General features: G+C 41.7%; 1 protein-coding gene across 3 annotated transcripts in view; it reads right to left on the reverse strand.

The window, feature by feature from the left end:
- Positions 1-25,468, reverse strand: part of rmnd1 (required for meiotic nuclear division 1 homolog) — a 61,170-nt gene that overhangs the window by 10,832 nt on the left and 24,870 nt on the right. For all 3 annotated transcript variants that reach the window (XM_033026149.1, XM_033026147.1, XM_033026148.1), the window contains 6 exons: positions 23,873-23,948; positions 21,180-21,219; positions 20,216-20,316; positions 6,964-7,070; positions 6,144-6,208; positions 5,439-5,515 (listed from right to left, as the gene is read on the reverse strand). In XM_033026149.1, the coding sequence (XP_032882040.1) occupies positions 5,439-5,515; positions 6,144-6,208; positions 6,964-7,070; positions 20,216-20,316; positions 21,180-21,219; positions 23,873-23,948 (466 nt within the window). The remainder of the gene's footprint in view (positions 1-5,438; positions 5,516-6,143; positions 6,209-6,963; positions 7,071-20,215; positions 20,317-21,179; positions 21,220-23,872; positions 23,949-25,468) is intronic.

Consider the following 25,468-nt stretch of genomic DNA (forward strand, 5'->3'; position numbering starts at 1 on the left):
CAACCACTGGCCAACTGTTCATAATTGTTCTATATTATCCCACCTTCTTATCCACTCCCTCCACACTTGGGACAAGTTTGTTAAAGAGAGGCCAATTAATCTACAAACCTGCATGTCCTTGGGATGTGGGAGAAAACCGGAGCACCCAAAGGAAACCAATGTGGTCACAGGGAGAATGTGCAAACTCTACACAGACAGCACCCGAGGTCAGGATGGAATCCGGGTCTCTGGCACTGTGAGGCAGCCACACTACCAGCTGCTCCACTGTGCCACACATAATACGAGGAACAATGAGAATATCAGTGTCTCACGACAGACAAAAGTCTCCCCCGAGGCTCATTGTTTGTTTCCGCCAAATTGGACGAGGAAGCTGTTTTACACTGGGATCTATACTCTCAGCAAATCCGCGTGGTATAGTGCGGTGAACAGCCTTTTCAGTGCAAACTAGCAGAACAGCTTTTGCAACTCGTGAGGTCCCATCCTCAGGCTCAACAGCTGTTAATACAATCAATGTTACTGAATGTTTTGTGGCAAACATTAAGTTTTATTAGACTAAACACACACATAATACTCACTTAAAAACAATCCAAAATAACCGATGACATAAAAAGCTCTACTGATCTTTCTCTCTTTGAATTGAATTGATTTTGAATTGATTTTATTAGGGACAGTGCATATTAATAAAACATTTGCATGTAATATGCAAGATTGTAGCCAGTGGCTAATTTCCATCTTTAGTCCCACACAAGATAAACACATCCCAAACAAGGTAAAAACAAAAGACAAAAACAAAACAAACAATATGGTTTAGCCTGCAGTCATAACATAGAATAAATAACAAGCACTCAACACAGTTTAAAGTCCCAAAGTCATTGTCTCTTCCCTCCTTGCTTTCCCTCTGCGCTGAGGCAATCCAAGCCTCCGATGTTATGACCCCGCCGGGTGATGGTAGGTAAGTCCCGCAGGCTGAATCCGAGCTCCGCAAACGGGCCGGTTCAAACTCCGCGGCCCGGGGCGGTCGAAGCTGCCGAAGCTGCCGTCCTCCAGTCCAGCGGACGCAGCTGTAGTTGCGGGAGCTCCGGAAAACAGAACTCGAGATCCCGATGATGTCGTCCACTGGCCCACTGGCCCGCGGCCGAGCCTCCAAAGTCGGGTCGGAGGTTGTGCCGCACCGCAACCACAGCCCCTAAGTCGGCCAGGCTCGCGTTGGTAAGTCCTGGCTCTGACCACTGACTTTCCATTTTAACTTCAACGCATAAGTGGGCAGATTTCCAAGCCTGAGAAGTGGGAGGCCTGCAGAGGCTCACGCTGCCCCCGTGGACTCCATGTGGAGGCTGCCAGGCAGCACTGGGGTACCTGTCAGCAGAGCAGTAGAAGCTACTGCTGCTGCAAGGCTGTGCCGGGGCAGATCTTTGGCATTTCCAGACTGGAAACTCTGATAAATCCACTGGCATCAGGGTAGAAAACCTGCTGTAGTAAATCAACTGCAAGTGTGGAGACACTCAAAAAAAAAAACCTGAATGCCACATACAGGTAACCACACAGTTGTGAACGGCAGCTGTGATCGTGGCATACTTCCCTGAATAAGTTTGTGGATTCAGATCATAGATCCAGACTAACACACCAGTGTAATAAGTGACGGAGTGTTGCACTCTCAAAAGGAGCTGAACTTTTTAACGAGAAGTACACCAAGGCCATGTCAGCTCTCCCAAGTGAAACTAAAAGATTTAATAGTACTATTTCAAAGAGCAGGGGAGTTACTGATATACTGATAGTATCAGTTATTCTGATGGTTTAAAGCACTGAGGGCCAAATGCAGACAAATGGGACTCGCTTGGTATGCCAATTTAGTCAGCATGAACAATGTGAGATGGGCCCATTTCAATGTTATATAGCTCTATGAGTATTTATCCCTCAATTTTAATTTCTTAAACAGATTTTATACCGATAGCTTGCTGAATTCAAAATCTCTATAACACATTTCCAACCTTACAAAAGCGACTGCATTTCAAATAATTTAATTGGCTGTAAAGCAATTGGAGACCGCCAGAAAATAAACATGAAAATCTTATAAAATAACATATTACGTACACTTTTTTTCCATCTCTTTAAACATGCCGGTGAAGTTATTCTGTATCTTGCTTAATTCTTATTTATTGTGCAATTATGAAAATCTTGCATTTAGAATAATTTGAAGAAAGAGGAATGCGATAATAATATTCACGAGATTTTACAAGCTAAATTCAGTAATAGGTATCATTAAGGAAACAGCTAATATTTTCAGTGAAAGGGTGCAAAGCTTCAATGCCATTAAACATAGAAAAATAAGTGCAGGAGTAGGCCATTCGGCCCTTCAAGCCATCAACACCATTCAATATGATCATAGCTGATCATCTAAAATCAGTACCCGTTCTATTTTCCCCCCATATCCCTTGATTCCTTTAGCCGTAATATCCAAATCTAACTCTCTCTTGAAAACATCCAGTAAATTGACCTCCACTGTCTTCTGTGGCAGCGAATTCCACAGATTCACAACTCTCTGGGTGAAGATGTTTTTCCTCATCTCAGTCCCAAATGGCCTACCCCTTATTCTTATACTGTGTCCCCTGGTTGTGGACGCCCCCAACATCGGGAACATTTTTCCTGCATCTAGCGTGTCCAATCCTTTAAGAATTTTATATGTTTTTATAAGATTCCCTCTCATCCTTCAAAATTCTAGTGAATACAAGCCCAGTCGACCCATTCTTTCATCATATGTCAGTCCTGCCATCCCGGGAATTAACGTGGTGAGCCTACACTGCACTCCCTCAATAGCAATAATGTCCTTCCTCAAATTAGGATACCAAAATTGCACACAATACTCCAGGTGCAGTCTCACCAGGGCCCTGTACAACTGCAGTAGGACCTCCTTGCTCCTAAATTCAAATTATCTCACAATGAAGGCCAACAAGCCACTAACTTTCTTCACTGTCTGCTGTACCTGCATGCTTGAAATGAACCCAGCTCGACATTGGTTATTTCTAGCTGAATGTTGGAACCCGTTGCATATTTCTATAAAATTATGTGACAATAAAATGTTTAATCGTTTGCTGTTGAGTTTGCAGCAGATAGTTTCTATTCAAAGAGAAATAAAGGAAGTCTGCAAATAGCACTAGGAAATAAAAGCAAAATTAAGGGTGTAATGGGAGTTTTAAGCACATGACATCCTGCTGGCAGGCATGAAATGTAGGTATGCATAAACACTATTCTCCAACAAGGGATCACATTACACTAAACAATAATCGAGATTTAGTTAATAGCCTAACAGTATGTTGTAAGAAACACCATGTTATAGGAACAAATTCACCGTTATAGGAAAGATATCACCATGTTATAGGAAAGATATTGTTAAGCTTGAAAATCTTGAAAGGGTTGCTTAAAAAATGGTTCAGGAAAGATTTACGAGGATGTTGCCAGGACTAGAGGGTGTGAGCTATAGGGAGAGGTTGAGTAGGCTGGGTTTCTATTCCTTGAAGCGCAGAAGGATGAGGGGTGATCTTATAGAGGTGTACAAAATCATGAGAGGAATAAATCGGGTAGATGCACAGAGACTCTTGCCCAGAGTAGGGAATCGAGGACCAGAGGACATAGGTGCAAGGCGAAGGGGAAAAGATTTAATAGGAATCTGAGGGGTAACTTTTTCACACAACGGGTGGTGGGTGTATGGAACAAGCTGCCAGAGAGGAGGTACAGTAGTTGAGGCTGGGACTATCCCAACGTTTAAGAAACAGTTAGACAGGTAAATTGATAGGACAGGTTTGGAGGGATATGGCCAAGTGCGGGCAGGTGGGACGTGTAGCTGGGACATGTTGGCCGATGTGGGAAGTTGGGCCAAAGGGCCTGTTTCCACACTGTATCACTCTATGAGTCTGTTAACCTTATCTAATAATGATCTTAATATAATCAATCTCAACATAATGTCCTAAAGGGAGCAAATTAAAGCAACAAATAAAATTACAGTTTTCAGCAAAACTGTGCAGAACAACATGTGGCAGTAACTGACTATCGATCATCAAGGAGTCCTACCATCCAGGCTCTACCCCTCTATCACATCTACCTTTGGGCAGGAGGTACAGAAACTTGAAGTCCCACTCAATCAGATTCAGGATCAAATACTTTCGTAGGTATAACAACTACTTTCATAGGGTATATGGCCCTAATCCTACCTCAGCAAAGGACCATTACAGATCACGTCTTGCATTACCATGGACTTGGTTTCTAACATTGTTTTTGCAGTAATGTCTTGTTATTGTAATCTTATTCTTTTCGCTGTCATGTGCAACTTATGTGTTGTCTGAGTCGATGTGCCTATGATGCTGCTGCAAGATTGTACCTGTACCTCACCGAACATGCGCATGTGACAACAAATAGTTGATTTGTTTTCTTTATATCTTTGCAGCAGAAGATGAGTGCAACGTGCTCAAAAGAGCAACATTGGGAGATACTGAATAGGTTTATACCTACAGGGTAAAAGCATACTTTTCAAAAAACAAAGATGCAGAAGAATAAAGAAATATAGAAGCACGAAAGTAAAAGAGAAAAATGTTAACAGATCCTGGCAACTGAAAAAAAAGATGCAAAGAATACCAAAAGGTGAAAAAGCAATGAGCTTCAAATAAAAATGTGCCCACCTGCATACGTTACAGCAACTAGCAAAGCATCATTAAAAATAAAAAGTACCATTTTATTAGGACATCATAGGCATTCAGGATAAAGTATGGACCTCTTGAAAAATTGCAACTCTGATATTGCAACTGAAAATAAAGACCTGATGAATATGCCAATCAGTCACCTTGTGCCATTGCTTTCAGAGATAAGAGGATAACACACCAGATGTTCCTAGGAAATTAAGGTGGAATGGGCACTCAGCAAAATCAATCTAACTAATAGTGAATAAAATAACTGTTGAAGACAAGTCCCTCATACCAAATGGTTTCCTTCCTGGAAAGAGAAGAGAACACTACACATTAAAGTATACTTTTCCAAGTACTGCTGGACCAGAACAGCTCACGAGGACAGAAATACTGTATTCCATCCCGATGAAATGCAGAAGAGGTCAGCAGGGAATCATAGACTAGCTAACCAAATATCTTTTGTCAGGCAGCTATAAGATGAATAAAGGACAGCGAGAGTGTATATCTCAAAGGTGTTCAGTGACCAGACGGTGTCGGCGTGGATATATTGGATAAGCCATGCTTGATTAAAATGATGAAATTTTTGGACAAGGCAATGCTAATAGGTATAATTTTTATGGATTCTTGAAAGGCATCTGTTAAATATCCTTGTATCTAATTTTGAAATTCATGAAATTGTGGATACATCTCACCATAAGTTGTTCCAGAGTTTTGTGTAGCCTTTAATTATTTACTGATTAAAATAGACATTTTAAAGATTATTACCTCAAGGCAAATAATTCACCAATTTTCTGCATGACTTCAGATCGGGAAAGTTTCACTTGTTTTCCAGCTTTTAGCATCTGAAGAGTGGAATAAAAGATAAAATGCAAAAATATCAGGACGTCCTATATATTAGAAGATCTCTTAAAACATTTCCACCTTCAAGTATTAATATTATCCCATTGTAACGGGTATAGCTTGGACCCAATAGCAGCACAGAATCAGGCAGGTATAGTTGGTAATGAACTTTATTACGATACTGTAACACAGAGTAGTAACACAGGAATGGGTACACCGTACTCAGAGGCTCAGGATTGAGCGAGGGTTCCGAAGAGGGGCAGGCAGGTTCGAATCCGTGTAGGCAGTCAGGAAATCGCTAGAGAGTCTTGCATGAATGCTGAGAACAATCTGGCACTGTGTGAACGGTGAGGAGAGTCTATATACCGGGTTAATTGGTGATCAGAGGCAACTGAGTGCAACAGGTGAGGAGAGTTGGGCTGATGAGAGGGGAGTGGCTGGCTGGCAGGCAGGCAGGTGAGGAGAAGGAGGGACCGGTGGAAAAGTACTGGGAGGTGAAGTGGATGAGAATGAGGAGAGGGCAGACTGTGACACCCATGTTATTGCTCAATATCTACCATCCATGCTCATTTTATGTGAATCCATGATGTAGTGCTTCAATCTAAAGCTGAGAACTGTTACATTACTCACCTCAGGAATAAACTGAATGGATTCAACAAAGTTATCTAGGGACACCTCCCAAATGGCAAGCTTCACTACAAAAAATATAAAGACAAACTTTAAAAAGTGTAAATTATTTCAGTAATCTGCATACCATAATCTTGTGGATTACTGATGGTGAACTGAACTTGACATTTATGTTGTACTAGAGCAGCATCAACATTTTATCATACTATGCACTATACTTGCCTATTTTTTTTAAATTAGAAGAATGTATTTAAAGATGCAAAATGGCAAGAGGTGAAACCAAATTCACAAATCTGATAAACTGTGGGCAGCCCTAGTGGCTGCAAGATTTTTGTTAACATGATTGGTTTATTAATGTTTTTGTGGGAAGAAAAACTAGTAAGGCATAACCCCACTAGCCCATATGATTCCAATGCCAAACTGTGCATTAACTATATGATTGCCCCAATTCTGAAGAAACACCAAGAAATTCATGATCTTAACCCCGTTTCACAACAGTGAAACTGTTCCCAACAGCTTCCCCTTTATACCTTAGTTACTGAGACTGATTGTAAAGGATCCAGTTAATTTACTGTTGTTCTGGATTCTCTCTAAACATTAAAAAGGGCAAATAATATGTCTCATTTTAGAAATGACATAATCTTTGAGGGGAATGCTAAATATGTATTCTGAAAATGATCGCCACAATAAATAGTTCAGAGGCATTTTAGTGTGAAAAAGGATTGAAAATGTAAAAGCACTTCATGCATTGTGAAAGGTTTATCATATTTATAATAACCTCTAATATACAAGGATCACAGAATCAAAAAGGTATACATCTCACCTGACAAGGAAAGTGCATTTGAAAATGCAAACTTTTCCAAAATAGATTCATCAGGTTCAAGATTGGAATTCAATAAAATCTCTCCTCGTTGCAGCTTTGAGTGTCCACTATAGAAAATAAATAAATGTGGTCAGTAATAATATTACTTGCTTATTTTCTAAACTTTTGTCCATGCTAAACATGGTTACACAAATTTACACTAATCCCATTTTGCAGCACTTGAACCAGGGCTTTTCATGCCTTTGAGATTCAAGTGCTCATCTCGATACTTGTACATTGTGACAGTACCTGCCTCCACTACCAACTCAGGTAGTGCATTCCAGATTCCAAACCCTCTCTGGGTGACAAAGTTCTTCCTTGGAGTCCCTCTAAATCTCTGATTGCTTATACATCTCTGCTAGGTTTCTAAAGTTTCCAACTGACTACCCTATTATATGCCCCCCAGAATGTAGCACAGCTACGAAGTGACCCTTCAGACTCCAATACGCCGGGAACAATAAACCCAGTCTTCCCAACACTCCATCACAGGTAACACCCTGGTGAATCGTATCTGCATCCTCTCCAGTGCTATTTTGATCCTATGGTGCTGGAATCAACATTCCACACACTAATCCAGCTATAGCATAAAAATGTTTAATATAGTTATACCATAACCTCCCTGCTTTAGTTTCAACTTTAGAGGCATGGCGTGGAAACAGGCCCTTTGCCCCACTGAGTCTGCGCCAACCAATAATCACCCCTACGCTGGTTCTATCCGACACTAGGGACAATTTACAATAGCCAATTAACATACAAACCTACACATCTTTTGGAATGTGGAAGGAAACCGGAGCACCTGGAAAAAACTCACAGGGTTACAGGGAGCATGTACAAACTCCGTAGACAGCATTTGTAGTCAGGATCAAACCCAGGTCTCTGGCGCTGTAATGCAGCAACTTTACCACTGCACCGCCCCCCTAATACATTATGGCCCAACTGATGAAAGCAAGTATCCTGTACTCCATCAACAACTTATCTACCTGTCATGCCTTTAAAGCTCGCCCACGCTCTGGAATAACAAACACCTTGAGGGATCCTTGTAATTGTACTCCTGGTTCTTCTGTTCTGTTAGTACTCTCTAGGGCCCTATTATTTACTGCGCATGTCAATTATTAGTCCTCCCTGGCACTTATCGATATCAAATTCCATCTGGTATTGGTCCACCAATCTTAGCAATCTCAATATCAATGTTTAATTGTCAAATGTACTGGGAACAGAATAATGATTTTTTTTACTTGCTGCTGCTCCAGAGGCCCATTAATGCAATAAACCAAATATTCAATAATACAATAAATTAATAAAAAGTAACACAGGTAACCGGACCATAATAGTGCAAAATTGAAGTACACAGTGTAACCAATTTCATTGACGATCGTTGCTGAGGAAGGATTGAGATTAGAGTTCTGCTTAAGATCATTCTCTTCACCATCAACATCATTAATTTTCCTGTCACTTGCAATATATGCTGGCATGTGTAAGTGTGTGTTTTCCCCCGAGTGGCTTTGGAAACTATTCTTGGACCAAAATAATCTGTTCTCATGTCCACAGCCAAAAAAATAACAAACTATAGCCAGTGGAACTTTCATAAGGGAAGTCCAAAAGACCAGTCTTATAATGGGTCTCAACCCAAAAGTCACTCATTCCTTCTCTCCGTAGATGCCACCTGTCCCGTTGAGTTACTCCAACTTTTTGTGTCTAAAGAAATTAGGATAATGCCTAATACTGATCTGACTTTCAATAAGATCATGCGGATCCACTTTTTTCATAACATCCCTGCTCTGCCTGTATAATAATTGATTTCTTTATTGTCCAAAGTCCCATTGATACCCTCAAATATGCTCTGTGATTGCAAAAACATAGCAGTCTGTATAACACATACCAAATGTTATTAACCCACTGAGTAAAGAAATTTCTCATCTCAATGTTAAACTGTGATCTCTTACCTAGAGATCTTTCCCCTCGTTCTGGACCCCCCAGCCAATGGAAACTGTCACTCAAAATCTACGCTCTAAATCTCCCTCACAAAACATTATCTCAATGAGATCATGTCTGATAATCCTAAACTCTCTAAGTGTAAATTACTCTCTCCTCGTATTTCAACCTCTCACCCCCAATGCCGAGAATCAGTCTGTGCTGCACCACTTCCAAATCAAGTACATTTCGTACATGTGGGGACAAAAAAACACACACTCCCTGCACTGTAATCTCACTAAAGCTGTGCATGGCAAATCTTTCTTACTCTGATACTCTTAACATACACCATAATATTGGCCATTATCACGTGCCTAATTCATTGCGTATTGTATTTGCTCATAATCTTCCAGCACTTTTTACACCAGCACACCCAGATTTCTCTGTACTTAATTTATTAATTTCTCACCATTTAATAATGTTTCTATATTTCGTCATCAGGGTGAATAATCTCTATTTTCTCACAATATACTTTGCCTGCCATGTTTCTGCCCACTCGTTTAATCACTTTGCAGAATCATCTCTCTCATATTTCCATCCGGCTTTACACTATCAGTAAAGTTAGATTGAAGAACTGGCTGTAATATATCCAAGTCATCCACACGAATCAGCCTGCCAAACTCCAACATTTCCAACAATACTTTCTGTCATTTAACCAATTCTCTATATCACGAATAGTTTCTTAATACCAACCTAAAACCAAGCCCAGCAAAAACGGTCTCCAGTGTGTTCCACCTCCATAATGCAGAAGCCACAAGAGAACCAAACATCTATCTGAGCAGGACCAAACTGAAGTATGCCCCCACTCCAACCTACCTCGGAGTGACCCTTGACAGGACCCTATCCTTCAAGGAACATCTTAAAAGAACAGCAGCTAAGGTGAAGTCCAGAAACAATCTCCTCAGTAAGCTTGCTGGCTCAAAGTGGGGGGCAGCAGCCCCCACACTGCGCATGTCAGCACTAGCCCTTGCATTTTCTTCAGCCGAATATTGTGCCCCTGTTTGGTCCAGGTCATCCCACACACACCATGTGGATACCCAATTGAACTCAACAATGAGGATCATCACAGGAACAATCCGCTCAACACCACTCCCCTGGCTCCCTGTCCTATCCAACATAGCCCCATCCACACATCCGGCGAGTAGTCCTCACTCAAAGGATGCTCCAAAAGACCAAAAACTCCCCTCATCTGCCAATTCACATGGACATCTTCAACCCACCCACTGCTCGACTTCCATCTAGACGACCAATTTGGAAGAACCCACCACCAGCTGATTTCACCATCCAATCAGCTTGGAAAAGGGAATGGGAGTCCAAGGACGTCCCAAATAAACATCTGGTGTCAGACCCCACCCTACCGGTCCCTGGCACCAATCTCCCAAGGAAGCAGTGGACGACGCTGAATAGATTCAGGACTGGACATGGCCCCTGCTTGGCCAGCCTTCACAAATGGGGCAGCAGTCCAACCCCATGGTGTGCTTGTGGAGAGCAGCAAACAATGCAACACCTCATTGAAGCATGCCCTCAACAAAGACTCAAAGGAGGACTTGTCACCCTTCATACAGCAGATCAAGAGGCAACTGCTTGGCTAAAGGACTTTGCATTCGCTAAATAAAATAAATACCAACCCTGTGAGTTTTGTTTTATGCAAATTACAGTGCCCTCCATAATGTTTGGGACAAAGACCCATCATTTATTTATTTGCCTCTGTACTCCACAATTTGAAATTTGTAATAGAGAAAAAAATCACACGTGGTTAAAGTGCACATTGTCAGATTTTTTACATTGTGGTTTCACCATGTAGAAATTACAGCAGTGTTTTTACAAAGTCCCCCCATTTCAGGGCACCATAATGTTCGGCACACAGCAATGTCAGGTAAATGAAAGTAGTCATGTTTAGTATTTTGTTGCATATCCTTTGCATGCAATAACTGCTTGAAGTCTGCGATTCATGGACATTACCAGTTGTTGGGTGTCTTCTCTGGCGATGCTATGCCAGGCCTGTATTGCACCCATCTTTAGCTTATGCTTGTTTTGGGGGCTAGTCCCCTTCAGTTTTCTCTTCAGCATTTAAAAGGCATGCTCAATTGGGTTCAAATCGGTGATTGACTTGGCCACTCAAGAATTGACAATTTTTTAGCTTTGAAAAACTCCTTTGTTGCTTTAGCAGTATGTTCAGGATCATTGGCTTACTGCAGAATGAACCGCTGTCCAATGAGTTTTGAGGCATTTGTTTGAACTTGAGCAGATAGGATGTGTCTATATACTTCAGAATTAATTATGCTACTACCATCAGCAGTTGTATCATCAATGAAGATAAGTGAGCCAGTACCTTCAGCAGCCATACATGTCCAGGCCATAACACCCCCATCACCGTGTTTCACAGATGACGTGGTATGCTTTGGATCTTGGGCAGTTCCTTCTCGCCTCCATACTTTGCTCTTGTCATCACTCTGATACAAGTTAATCTTCGTCTCATCTGTCCACAAGACCTTTTTCCAGAACTGTGATTGCTCTTTTAAGTACTTCTTGGCAAACTGTAACCTGGCCATCCTATTTTTGCAGCTAACCAGTGGTTGGCATCTTGCAGTGTAGCCTCTGTATTTCTGTTCATGAAGTCTTCAGCGGGCAGTGACAAATTCACATCTAACTTCTGAAGAGTGTTTCTGATCTGTTGGACACTTGTTTGGGGATTTTTCTTTATTATAGAGAGAATTCTTCTGTCATCAGCTATGGAGGTCTTCCTTCGCCCTTTGTGATTAGTAAGCTCACCAGTGCGTTCTTTCTTCTTAATGATGTACCAAACAGTTGATTTTGTTAAGCCTAAGGTTTGGCTGATGTTTCTAATAGTTTTATTCTTGTTTCTGTCTCATAATGGCTTATTTGACTTTCATTGGCACAACTTTGGTCCTCATGTTGATAAACAGCAATAAAAGTTTCCAAAGGTGATGGAAAGACTGGTGGAAAGACTAGGTGCTGAGAGCTCTCTTATACCTGCCATAAGAAGGCAATTAAATACACCTGAGCAATAAGCGAGTTTGGTATTATGACTGCACATGCCCAGGTCATAGGTCATTTGCGATAAACATTCTCGGCAGCTCAGCTGCTGCGTGTATACAGACCTGCGTTTCGATCTATAGTCAGGATCGAACCCGGGTCTCCGGCGCTGCAAGTGCTGTTAAATTGTTACTGGACCGTCCCCTCCCTGTCCGGGGTGACCCTGGACTGACGGAACACAGGCCTGGAAGTGGTGGTCACAGGCTTACAGCCAGCACAGAGAAGAAGCGCTAACTCCAGCTCAACTCTGCCTGTCCAGCCGGGTTAACAGACAGCCCTGGACTGACGGAACACCGGCCCGGAGCAGTGGCGGCTAAAGGCTTACAGCCAGCGTGGAGAAGAAGTGCTAACTCCAGCTCAACTCTGCCTGGCCCGCCGGGTTAACCGACAACCCTGGACTGATGGTCCGCAGGAGAACAAAGAAGGGAAGAGATTGAACTTTTTTCGCCTTCCATCACAGTGAGGAGTGTGGAGGAGTCACTGTGGTGAATGTTTATGTTAAAATGTATTTTGTGTGTCCTGTTGCTTTTTATTTGTATGACTGTATGGCAAATCAAAATTCTCATATGTTGCAAAACATACTTGGCTAATAAAGTATGATTATGATTATGATTAAACACATGTGATTTTTTTTCAATTACAAATCGCAAATTGTGGAATACAGAGGCAAATAAATAAATGAAGGGTCTTTGTCCCAAACATTATGGAGGGCACAGTAACTGCATTTTCAAAACTATATGCACTGCATATACTGAATTCCTAGAGCTACCATTAATTAATTACATTCTCAAAAAAACTTGTCAAAATCTTTCAAACACCATTTGACTGTTTCATCATATTATGATATTAGTGTAACATTTACTACCTCCAAATAACTGGCTCGGATCCAGAATATGAACACTTGTTTTGCTACTCTCTTCCAGTTTCACATAGTTGTAGAAGCTTTAACCATTTTTGCAGCTTTTAGGTTATCCTTTTTGGTTTGTAAAACTCTACCAGTCCTTGGGGTTATTATGATTCACAAAGTAACAGGCTCCTTTTAATCTAATACTATTTAACCTCTTTAGTTATCCAAGGATGGATCACTTTCCCCAGTTATAATTCTTCAATCCTATATATTTTGAAAGATGAAATATTTTAAAGTGCCTGTCATTTTTATATCTACCAGCAAACTTAAATCTAATTTCCTAACATACTTTAGCCAATTCACCACCCCCTCATACTAATGTGATTGATCTTAATGAACTTTAATATTTTAATTTCCAACCTCAGTGTGTAACTATTATAGTCAAGGAGGTGCTGGATATCCTAAGACGTATGAAGGTAGATAAATCTCCTGGGCCTGATCAAATATATCCAAGGAAACTGTGGGAAGCAAGAGAAAAAAATTGCAGGAATTGTGATTGAAATAAACGAATCATCGTTAGACATGGGTAAGATGCTGGGTGGTTACTGTTTGCCTCTATTGAAGAAGGGCTGCAAAGAAAACATTGGATCTATAGACCAGTAAGCCTAACATCTACGCAAAGACATTTACTGGAGAGGCCTCTGATGGCTAAGCTATGCATGCATTTGGAAAGATACCAGTTGGTTTTGGATAGTCAGCATGTTTTGTGTGTGAGAGATTGTGACTCACAAATTTTATTGAGTTCTTTGATGAAATAGCCAAAAATGTTGATGAGGTAGTCTACATGGACTTAAGAAAGGCATTTGATAAGATTCTCCAAGGTGGTCTGTTCTGGAAGGTTAGATTGTATAGGATCCAGGGAGAACTAGTTAACTGATACAGAATTGTCTTCATGGTAGGCAGCACAGGGTAGAGATGGAGAGTTGTTTAATCCGGCTGGAGGCTGTGACGAGTGGTATGCCTCAAATGCTTCAGTTGGGCCCATTGCTGTCTGTCATCGATATCAACGATTTGGATGAGATTATTCAAGGCATGGTTAGTGAGTTTGCAGATGATACTGAAATAGGTAGTATTGTAGACAGTGAAGATGGACACAAAAAGCTGGAGTAACTCAGCAGGACAGGCAGCATCTCTGGAGAGAAGGAATGGGTGACGTTTTGAGTCAAGACCCTTCTTCAGACTGGTTAGGGATAAGGAAAACAAAAGATATAGACGGTGATGTGGAGAGATAAAGAACAATGAATGAAAGATGCAAAAATGTAGCGATGATAAAGGAAACAGGCCACTGTAAGCATTTTGTAGGGTGAAAATGAGAAGCTAGTGCGACTTGGTTGGGGGAGGGATAGAGAGAGAGGGAATGCTGGGGCTACCTGAAGTGAGTGAAATCAATAATCATACCACTGGGCTGCAAGCTGCCCAAGCGAAATATGAGATGCTGTTCCTCCAATTTGCTTTTAGCCTCACTCTGACAATGGAGGAGACCGAGGACGGAAAGATCTGTGTGGGAATGGGAAGGAGAATTAAAGTGTCCAGCAACCGGGAGATCAAGTTGGTTCATGCGGGCTGAGCGAAGGTGTTCTGCGAAACAATCGCCCAGTCTGCGTTTGGTCTCGCCGATATATACGAGTCCACATCTTGAACAACGGATACAGTAGATGAGGTTGGAGGAGGTGCAAGTGAACTTCTGCCTAACCTGAAAGGACAGTTGGGGTTCGTGGGCAAAGTCGAGGGAGGTATAGCGACAGGTATTGCATCTTCTGCGGTTGCAGGGGAAGGTACCCCAGGAGGAGCTGGTTTGTGTGGAAAGGGATGAGTTAACCAGGGAGTTGCAGAGGGAACAGTCTCTGTGGAAGGTGGAAGGGGGTGGAGATGGGAAAATGTGGCAATTGGTGGGATCCCGTTGGAGGTGGTGGAAATTTTGGAGGATTATGTGTTGTATGCGACAGCTGATGGGGTGGAAGGTAAGGACTAGGGGACTCTGACTCTGTTGTGACGAGGGGGAGCAAGGGCTGAGCAGCGGGGTACTGAGGAGACACGAGTGAGGGCCTCATTTATGATGGGAGAGGGGAACCCCCGTTCCCTAAAGAATGAGGACATCTCGGATGTTCTAGTATGGAACACCTCATCTTGGGCGCAGATGCGGTGTAGACGGAGGAATTGGGAGTAGGGGATAGAGTCTTTGCAGGGTGGGAAGAAGTGTAGTCGAGATAGTTGTGGGATTCAGTGGGTTTGTAATAGACGTCAGTGATGGAGACTGTGAGATCAAGAAAATGGAGGGAGGTGTCGGTGATGGTCCAAGTAAATTTGAGTGCAGGATGAAAATTGGTGGTGAGGTTGATGAAGTTAAGATGACAGTGAAGATGGTTATCAAAAATTATAATAGGTGCTTGATCAACTAGCCAAGTGAACTGAGGGACTCAAGTGAACTGAGGAACTGCTACTGGAAATTAAATTCAGAAAAGTGTGGATGTTGCATTTTGGTCAGTCAAATTAGGGCAGGAACTTCACAGTGAATGGTGAAGGCATCTATTTACATGATGGTCTTAATCAATCAGGGAATTGATTGTAGAAGTTGGGACATTATGTTACAGTTATATCAGACATTGGTGAAGCCGCACTTGGAGTGTTATGTTCAGTTTTGGTTGCCTTGCTACAGGAAATATACCATTAAGCAGAAAAGAGTGCAGAGAAGATTTACGAGGATGTTGCCAGGACTTCAGAGCCTGAGCTATTGGGAGAGATTGGGCAGGCTAAGACTTTATTCCTTGGAGCTCAGGAGGCAGAGGGGTGATCTTATAGAGGTGTATAAAAACAAGAAGGGAATAGATTGGGTGAATAGATAGAGTATTTTACCCAGGATTGGGGAATTAAGAACTAGAGGGAAGAGATGACTGGGGAATTAATAGGAGCCAGAATGGCAGCCTTTTCATTCAGAGGGTGGGGGATGTATGGATCGAGCTGCCAGAGATGGAATTGAGGCAGGAACAATCACGGCATTTAAAAGACGCTTGGGCAGGTACAAGCACAGGAAAGGTTGAGGGATATGGGCCAATTATGGGCAAATAGGACTAGCTTGCATGCAACATCCTGGATGGCATGGATGAGTTTGGGCTGCAGAGCCTGTTTCATGCTGTATGACTCGTGTTCTAATCCCAAGAAGCCTGTTCATCCATAATATTTTCTTTGTTCACCTACAATTCCAGTCCCGATGATCATTTATGGGTTATTTATTAGTTTATGAACACAACAGGTTGCTTTATGATATTGCTCTTACTAAATTATTAACATGGGCAATATGGAATTTGGAAAAAATCATTCTTACAAGTGCAAGGAAACGTGTAGGAAGGAACTGCAAATGCTGGTTTTTACTGAAGATAGACACAAAATGCTGGAGTAACTCAGTGGGTCAGGCAGCATTTCTGGAGAAAAGGAATAGGCGACGTTTCGCGTCAGGCTTCTGAAGAGGTTTGAAGAATAATAATAATAATAAGTTTTATTTAATGGGACGCCTTTCAGACATCTCAAGGACACCTTACATGGATTAATAGGAATAAAAACATATAATCAGAATAAAATAAGTAATAAAGACATCACAGAGACACAAATTAAAAACAGAATTCAATCCAAAAACAGAAAATCAAAAACACAGTGTGAAGAGAGAGCAGCGGCTGCCAAAGCGCGCCAGCGTCCACTCTCTCTTCACGGCAGCCATCTTGGACACAGACTTACTGGATTACATTAGACAAAAAAAATCATCCCCCCACAGTGGTTACCACTGTGGGGGAAGGCACAATGTCCAGTCCCCAACCCCAAGTTCACCCCGAAGTCAGGCCTATTGAGGCCACCGAAATTGCCTCTACGGAGGCCCGATGTTCCTGGCCGTTCTCACCGGGTGGTCATGCCCCGGCGTCGGGAGAGTCCTCTCGGCGGCTGGGCCACCTGGAACGGCCGCTTCCTGGTTGAAGACCGCGGCTGCCGAAGCCGACAAGGCCGCGCCGGTTTGGAGCTCCCAGGCTCCCGATGATAAAGTCGGCGCCGCCTCTCCGCAGACCCGCAACCCGGAGATGTTGCTCTCGGCGGTCCAGCTCACCAGAGCTCCAGCGCTTCGCTCCAGCGCGGCGACCCAGGCAAGGCATCGCCCGCTCCACACCGCTCCGCGATAGCACTCCAGCGCTGTGCCGCCACCGAAGCCGAGGTGCTGGGCGGTCCCCGCCAGGAAACGGCGCTCCAAGCCCGCTGGTAGGCCACGAGGACGGGTCGACGGGCAGCCCGGAGAAAAAGCTGCCACACCGACCAGGTAGGGACCTAGAAATAAAGTTTACACCTACCCCCCACATTAAAAAGTCCATATCCCCATCAAACAAAAAACAGGACTCACTAAAAACTATTAAAAAAACGAATTAAAACGGACGGCGGCTAGCAGCCGTTCACCAAGATGGCTCCTCCTCCTCCTGAAGAGTTCCAACCTGAAACATCGCCTATTCCTTTTCTCCAGAGATATTGCCTGACCCGCTGAATTACTCCAGCATTTTGTGTCTATCTTCAGTGCAAGGAAATTCTTCCTTAATCCAAACACCATATTTCCTTCCACAATGTAAAGTGTCAGACTCTCTAGTACCCAGAGAATTTACAAGATACAAGTGGAAAGAGTGAAGGGAATAAGTCATTTCCTTCCACTTGTATCATGCAGAGCATAAAGTGAGCAGACATCAGGGTTATTTCTGAGAGAGGACGTTGGGAAAGAGAAGTCCCTGCTATGAAACACAACAGCAACTGAGACAAATACATTTTAATCCGATCTGTTGGTGAGGAGGTTCCCTATTCATTCGAGTTTAGGCTAACTCGTCTGTCAATGTCAAAGGAAATTAAAATTCAAGCTGATTATCCACCCTTTGTAACTGGAAGATGACTCCTAACTGCTGGCAGACCAGAAATATAACAAGGGCAACAATGAAAATACCTAAAGCAGCAAACTATAAAACTAATTCTTGAGCAGAAACTGTACCCTGCTGCTCTGTTCTTCTTATCGAGTCACAAGATCACAAGATTAGAAATTGTTCAGCTAGAGCTGAACACACTTCTCGGCATCTGCATACACTTGTGCCTTGCGTTTCTTGTGCGTGGTGGTGGAAAGATTGGTGGAAACAGAGCCGCGACGTGAACGCTCTTTCCTTGACCCCACTGCTCTATTAAAACAATCAGTAGTTTATTTTTGATCCAAGGGAATGAAAATTGCTCATGGATGGCTATGCCATCTGTATCGCCGATTTTTAATTTGAGTCACCCTGTGGTGGAAAAACCATTGCCTGTAACAATGCTGGAACAAATTCAGTAAAGGTGCTGCATTTCTTCTGAGAGGTAAAAGAATTTGAATTATTTACCTGTGGATCATTAGTGATAGTTGTCGAATGGAAATTCCTAAAATCATCTGTGGCCTATTAATAGATCTTGTTCTGTAGCCCCGTGGAGCAGGAAATCAAATAAATGCTCACAATCACAGGTCCTAGGAAATGTGCCCCTCTTGGTCAACTTCAGAGGAGTTTCACAACCATATTTATTTGAAAATAAATTTTGATACGCATGATAATATTTTCGTTTTGTTTTCTCGTAATGAAAACAGAATCATATGTGATACTTCAGCAGAAACCAGCAACTGCATGTCACAAGAATTTGCTGTGTAGGCAGTGGATTAGGAGGAAAGTTCACAGAGAGTTTCAACTGGGTGTCCCAGCCTCACACTGTGCTCGTCCCCCTTCCCCTTTACTCTTTGTCTTCCCTTCCCCTTCGGTTCCCTGGCTTTCTTCCTCACCCTTGCTTCCTCTACTTTCCAGGCTAAACCCTCAAATTTCTTGCCAAGACACTGAGAGAAGTACGCAGCCTGGTGCTTTCTCTTGTCTCTTGGTGCTGACATGCTACCCAGTGCGTGCCCTAAAACATACAGAACAGAGGTCTTCTGCTTGGCCTCTAAAGCCGTGGAGCCCCCATCTTCCATCTATCCTGACCTCACTGAGAAGCCCATGTAGTGATCAGTGTGCAAGGACCCGCCACTCCTCTTTCCATAACTTCCTCTAATTCCCAGGCTGACGACAATGTAAAAATGCTCCAACCACCATCATCAATCCGACCATATCTTTCCATTATCAATTTTTTACCGTTGGCTTTTACCTCTCAGCCAGCCAGGAACTACAACCTGTTCAGACAACAAAGGAACAGAGTGATGACAAAGGCACATCGTCACCCGATTCCAAATCTATTCCCCACCATGTCTAACATTTACACCTCAGACAATTAGAGAGCAGTTTGGAGGTGAGGTATGCACATGACAAGGCACCAGCCTCGGTAGGCTGATGCAGGCAAGTGCAAGGGTAGTGTAAGAGTCAGTTCAAAGCAGAGCCGTGACTGCATGCAAATGGTGTTGCAGAAGATTGAAGTGAAGACTACAATTGGCATGATGTTCTGGGATGCCCGCTAGAAACCTGTCATCAATATTATGGAGGATTACAGCATCAACTTTGTGGAAAGCTTATTGCCCGTCCTCTCCAACAACTCAGCAGATGCCACTAACCCCCCCCCCCCCCCACCCCCGGAACTAAAGGAGCAGCACCCACCCAACATCTAAATATTGCCATAGAAATCCATATAATTTCCATCATGGCTGCACAATAGCATGCAAACAAGCTCACAGGGTATCACTGCATACCCACAAAATGATCTACATTCCACTTGTTAATGATCCTATGAAGATATGGGTTTCTTATGAAAGCCCTTCTCATTTCTCTTTCCCAATTAATCAGCTTGATCTACTACAAGGGTTTGGGAAATATCTGTGCTTGGCTAGCCTTTCCAATGTCCTTCTTTCAATGTTCCACCTTAGTTTAAAGACCTGGACCTGTAGGGCATGCCTTGGAGATAGACTACCTGAAGTAGTACTTGCACTTGATCTAACCTTCACATGCACCAGTACACAATCAGAAGCTTTGTGACTTAGATAGCAAGTTAGAGTAGCTGGGCTGCAGTTCCAGAAGCACTTCTACATTTACTTAAAAGCACTGAGATCCTACTGACATAATAGCACTCTGATTAAAACACTTTAGAGACTCCTGTCTGACCGAGCAACCCTTTTCAAGGCTCCAAGTGAAATGTCTGCAGACATGAATGTGGGACATTAAGTATAACATGTTGATTTTTTTAGAATATAAGTATTTCCATCATAGGGTTTCAAATTTCATATGCACATTGGAAGCAGTCTAATCAATATAAATAGTAACATGCGCTTACTCTGAAATCCGATAGTTAACTTCCTCATTTTCCCAATGCACCAAAGCAATTTCATATGGCTGGATCTCATGTGGCTCTAAGATCTGCATGGTGCGTTTCACCTATGGACAGGGCATTGGAGGCCATGACAAATGAAATTTGGTAAAAATAGCATGTTTTCTTTCATAATCAGCATATATAAAAATAATTCAGCATACAAAAACAACAGATAAATAACAAAATATTATATGAATTATTTAGATTTGTGGAAAATCACTGCAACCAAGAATTTCCACTCAGCATAATTTTACTGATTTGGACAGACTAGTGGTTTATCATCCTCACTCAATGTGTGCAATTAGAAAATCTAAACCTGTTTAGAGTTATTAAGCAAAGAATACATTGCTGCAACTCATCATTCAATTAATAAATGACTGCATCTTTACCTTGAGTGATATCTTGAGTGATGCACAGGTATGGGAAATAATTGTATCATTATAACCAGTTTAAAAAAAAGCTTAGTTGAACAGTTAGCTTTATTTATTTAAAACTTTTTATTTACGATGAAGCCACTTCTGGTGAAATTAACATTTGCATAATTAAAAAGCTTGTAAATAATTAAATCCATCACTGTAATAATGTACATTTTAAATGTAAAATACTGAAAACTGCTGACATCAAAAGAATTAACAGCATGATACCAGTGGGTAGCAGGTCCCCAGGTTTGCAAGATGATGTGATTAAAAAACTGACAAATACTCCCCACTGTCTGGCAGAATCAGAGCTGTCAGATACACCAGGAGACAGCATGACTCAAAGACTGAAACTGCACGTGGGCCAGGATTTTATGTCACTGCTGGGGAGCAAGTCTCACAGGCTGAACTGAAGACAAATGTTTCATACCAAATTGGGGGCTAAGATAAACACAGATAAATAGTGCATAAGCCCACTAAAGTTATACCCTTGATATGGCAGAATGACTTACTGTTTTATCTTCCACATTCCAAAAGACAACGGAGCCCTCCCTGTATGTGCAAGAAATAAATTTGTTAGTGTTGCAGAAGGTCCCAGAGAGGACCATCTGTTATCTTTTAACAGCCAAATATTAAATTGGACAAAATATAATTTCTCAGGCTCATGACTGAAAGAATCTACAAAATGAAAAAGACCAATTGATTTTACCCAAATAATTAATACATTAAAAAAAAACAAATCACGGGGTTCTTCATTTTATTTTTGCAATAAGAAACAACTTCTACGTATTGATGAAGTGAAAAATCACCAGATTTAGGGCTAAAGTTGAGACATAGGCCTAGGGACGTACTTTCGGATAGGGCAAGGTGAATACTCATCAGAAACTGATAGAGGATGAGGGGTTTGAGCTCTGGGTGCCGGTAACAGAGGAAGCAGAGAATCTGTGGAGTTTTGGGAATAAAATACAATAAGGGTACTGACCACTGACTAAGAGAGAAATTTTAGATTTACTGGATGTTTTAAAAGTGAGAAAGCATTTGAGAAATCAATTTGCGGTAATAGAATAATTAGCATTTCCGCTGAAGGGAGGTACTGTGACAGTGACACTTTAATTGATTTGGATTCAGGTTTTTATTTATAATCAGATAATAACAAATAGATTCTGTCTTTTAAGTTCTCCAAAAAAAAATCTGACAGTAAACATTTGCTTTGAGAATTAGCTTATTCTTTGGTCTTAGGAAGGTTTTCAAAGCCAAAGTTCTGTTCTCGCTTACTGTTGTGGGATCGTTCCCCTACTGCAATGAATCCCGTCAGCTGTGCCTTGGCACAAATCACATACAGATTTTCTGATGAACTCATCAGGGAAACCAGATGCACACTTCCCTCCTCTTTCTACCCACATTGAAATAATTTGGGCGATCGTTTCGCCGAACACCTCCGCTCAGTCCGCAATAACCTACCTGACCTCCCGGTGGCTCAGCACTTCAACTCCCCCTCCCATTCCCAATCCGACCTCTCTGTCCTGGGTCTCCTCCATTGCCAGAGTGAGCAACAGCGGAAATTGGAGGAACAGCACCTCATATTCCGTCTGGGGTCCTTGCGTCCTTATGGCATTAACATTGAATTCTCCCAATTTGGCTAGCCCGTGCTGTCTCCTCCCCTTCCTTAACCCTCTAGCTGTCTCCTCCCACCCTCCCATCCGCCCGCCCTCGGGCTCCTCCTCCTCCTCCCTTTTTCCTTCTTTCTTTCCGCACCCCCCATCAGTCTGAAGAAGGGTTTCGGCCCGAAACGTCGCCTATTTCCTTCGCTCCATAGATGCTGCTGCACCCGCTGAGTTTCCCCAGCAATTTTGTGTACCATCCATTTTGGTTCTTTCAGTTTCTATATCTCCAAATCTAATTATACCTACCAAGGAGATGCAGAAGACTGGTTTGGACTAACCACCACTTTGCAGTCCACTGAACTCTAAGAAGCATTGAAATGGACAGTATGCACATCCAATAGACCTCAGGAAGACCTGTCCCCACAGGATGGATAACATTAAAATAGGGGATTTGTGTATCCACCATATAAAACCACTGAACTTGAAATGTATTTAGTGGCAGACATTGAAGTTGTTCTGTTTTAATACAAATTTGTACCAAGTCAGTCCTTGATGTCATATATTCAACAAAAAGCCAATGACCTAATGAGATCATTGACAGACTGAAATTAATTCTAATGATTAAATAATTGAAACATAAGCTTTTACCAAATCTCAGAGCAGTTCACTGATCCAGAGCCATGACTGCTCTAGAAATGTGCTTGCAGAAAACCAATGATAGAGCTGGATGGTTGCATACTGGAAAGACAGATAGGGTTGAAGCCCTCTTCGGTAGAAAGTAGATCCAGTACAATCTAATATAGTCTAATTAAAATAATTTGATGGGGTAGTTTCTTGTGTGGTTAAGACAAGAAACAGTGGGGGTCAAGTATTAAAGGTAATACCTATTAAATTAAATAGGAAATTCAGGAGAAATTTCTTCATTCATTGAGAGTAGTTGAATGTGGAAGCAAATCCCACATGGAATTGACACAAATAACTTGGATGCATTTAAGGGGAAGCTTGAGAAACAACTGGAGAAAGGAATACCAGGTCATAATTAGGTTAGATGAAGGTTAGAGGCAGATAACTTGCAGCATAAATCACGGCATATCACGGTCTGAGCCCTGTTTCTACATTATAAATATAATAAAGATAATTGCTTTTGCATTCTACTTCTTATCAGCTCAAGAACACGTCTTTTACTTCAGAAACTAAAAAACTTTTTTTTAATTTTTGATGCTTAAATATATTTAAAATCGAGAACCAAAATCAATTCTTATATTATGAGTCAAATACGGAGTTATTTTTAATACAGTTATTTGTTATTTAATTAACTAAAACCTATCTAAAAGCTCTTGTTTTCATTTATTATTAGTTCAGCCTCCACATAATTAAACAGTTGCAAATGATAGAATAATGAAAATGATTGAAAAAATGCATTATAAAATGGAATTTGTTGAATGGTTATCAGTTTAATGAAAAAAAAGGTTGATACAGTACTAGTTCTTTTGTAGGTCTGCTGCCTGACCGGTTGAGTTACTCCAGCTCTTTGTCATTTTTTTGTAAACCAGCATCTGCAGTTCCTTGTTTCCCAATGCAGAAGTTCCATGCAAACGTACCTGAACAGGAAAATTAATCCATAATCATTGGGCTTGGCCAGCATCTCAGTTCCAATTACCAAGACATTTGAGGCATCTAAGGAATAAACATAGAGAAATAAATTAAATTTGCAAAAAACATACCGGACAAGCAAAAAAAATGTTAACAGATAATATTCTTTGTTGAAACAAGTGAAAACATGAAGGCACCTTCATTCTGTTAGTAACATGATCAATTTTCAAATAGAGGAGCAAGATATGAATAATGCTTGATTTTCAAGACTGCATTATTTTCATCAATTTGCCTTTTACTCCTCCAGTTACTATCTGCCTGCCAAGTATCTCAAGTATTTAGTTTTGTTAAAATTAGATTTCAGACCTCATTTCCCATATCAATTCAATAATCATTAGATAAATGATAAAAAAAATCTTTCAATCAAACTTTTCCATATTTTCTTTGGTAACTAGATAAAATTGCACGCTGCCCTCAGTATGTAAATAGTTCAGCAGTTTATGTGAAAAAGATACAATATAAGTTGCACCCTTTTGCACTCGCACTACTTCTTTGATTAAACTTCGTCCCACCATGTAGGGGCACCATCACTCTCATAAAGATTCTCCATCTCTACCTCTTCTTTCCTGAAAATCAGGCCATCTGTTCTAGCACTTCTGAAATGTCCTCCTTTTTCAGGAAATGCAGCTACCCCTCTACCATAGTTAATGGATCCCTCACGTATTTTCTCCATTTCCCGGAAATCTTCTCTCACCAGATCCCCCTTTCCACCTGACAAAAACAGACTTAGTTTACTTGATTCTCACCTGTCATTCCACTAGTCTCTATATCCAGCACGTCATCATCTGCCAGGACCTCAGCACCAGTCACATCCTGCCTTCTCCCCACCTCTTTCTGCTTTCCGCCAGAACCACTCTCTCTCCGTGACTCCCTGGTCACTCCTCCCTCCTGGTCTTGTCCTTACTCCCCCTCTCTTACCATCATCTAGGGACCTAAAATCCCTAACAAGCAAGGCAGAGATTCGTATGCACCCCTTCCAACTTGGTCTATCTCATTTGGTATTCTTCATACAATCTCCTTTACCAATCGCCCTCATCTGACATGACATCTCCTGGTGGTAAACAGAGACTAGAGTAGCACTTCTTACAACCTCCTCTGTTCACTTGTGCATTCTGATCCCATCACAACAGGTCACTGCTCCTGTGGATGTTAATGATTTTTCTTTTCTGATGTGTCTACAAACTCATTCAATACACCTACAATCCTGATCTTGGAACTTTGCATGCTGAAAAGAAACTGCGTAAACACAAGCCATCCATTTGCCAACGGCAACTGAGATGCTAGCTGTAAACAAAACGATCACATTTTATTCCAAAGGGGATTTTATAAGTTTAAAGAACCTACCTTAACTGCTGCATCAAACTCACCCTATTCCCATCTTAGAAAACATGTGTTTAATTGAAAAGACCTCATCAACATCTCCAAGAATGTTACTTACAGTACATCATTAAATATTCATCTACAATAATTAAATCATAGACTTCAGCAAGTAGGTACCTTGTTGGCACCAAAAAACCTCCTTTAAACCTGGAAGTGGATGCACT

The sequence above is a fragment of the Amblyraja radiata genome, chromosome 8 (assembly GCF_010909765.2).
Source record: "Amblyraja radiata isolate CabotCenter1 chromosome 8, sAmbRad1.1.pri, whole genome shotgun sequence".
NCBI classification, from domain to species: domain Eukaryota; kingdom Metazoa; phylum Chordata; class Chondrichthyes; order Rajiformes; family Rajidae; genus Amblyraja; species Amblyraja radiata.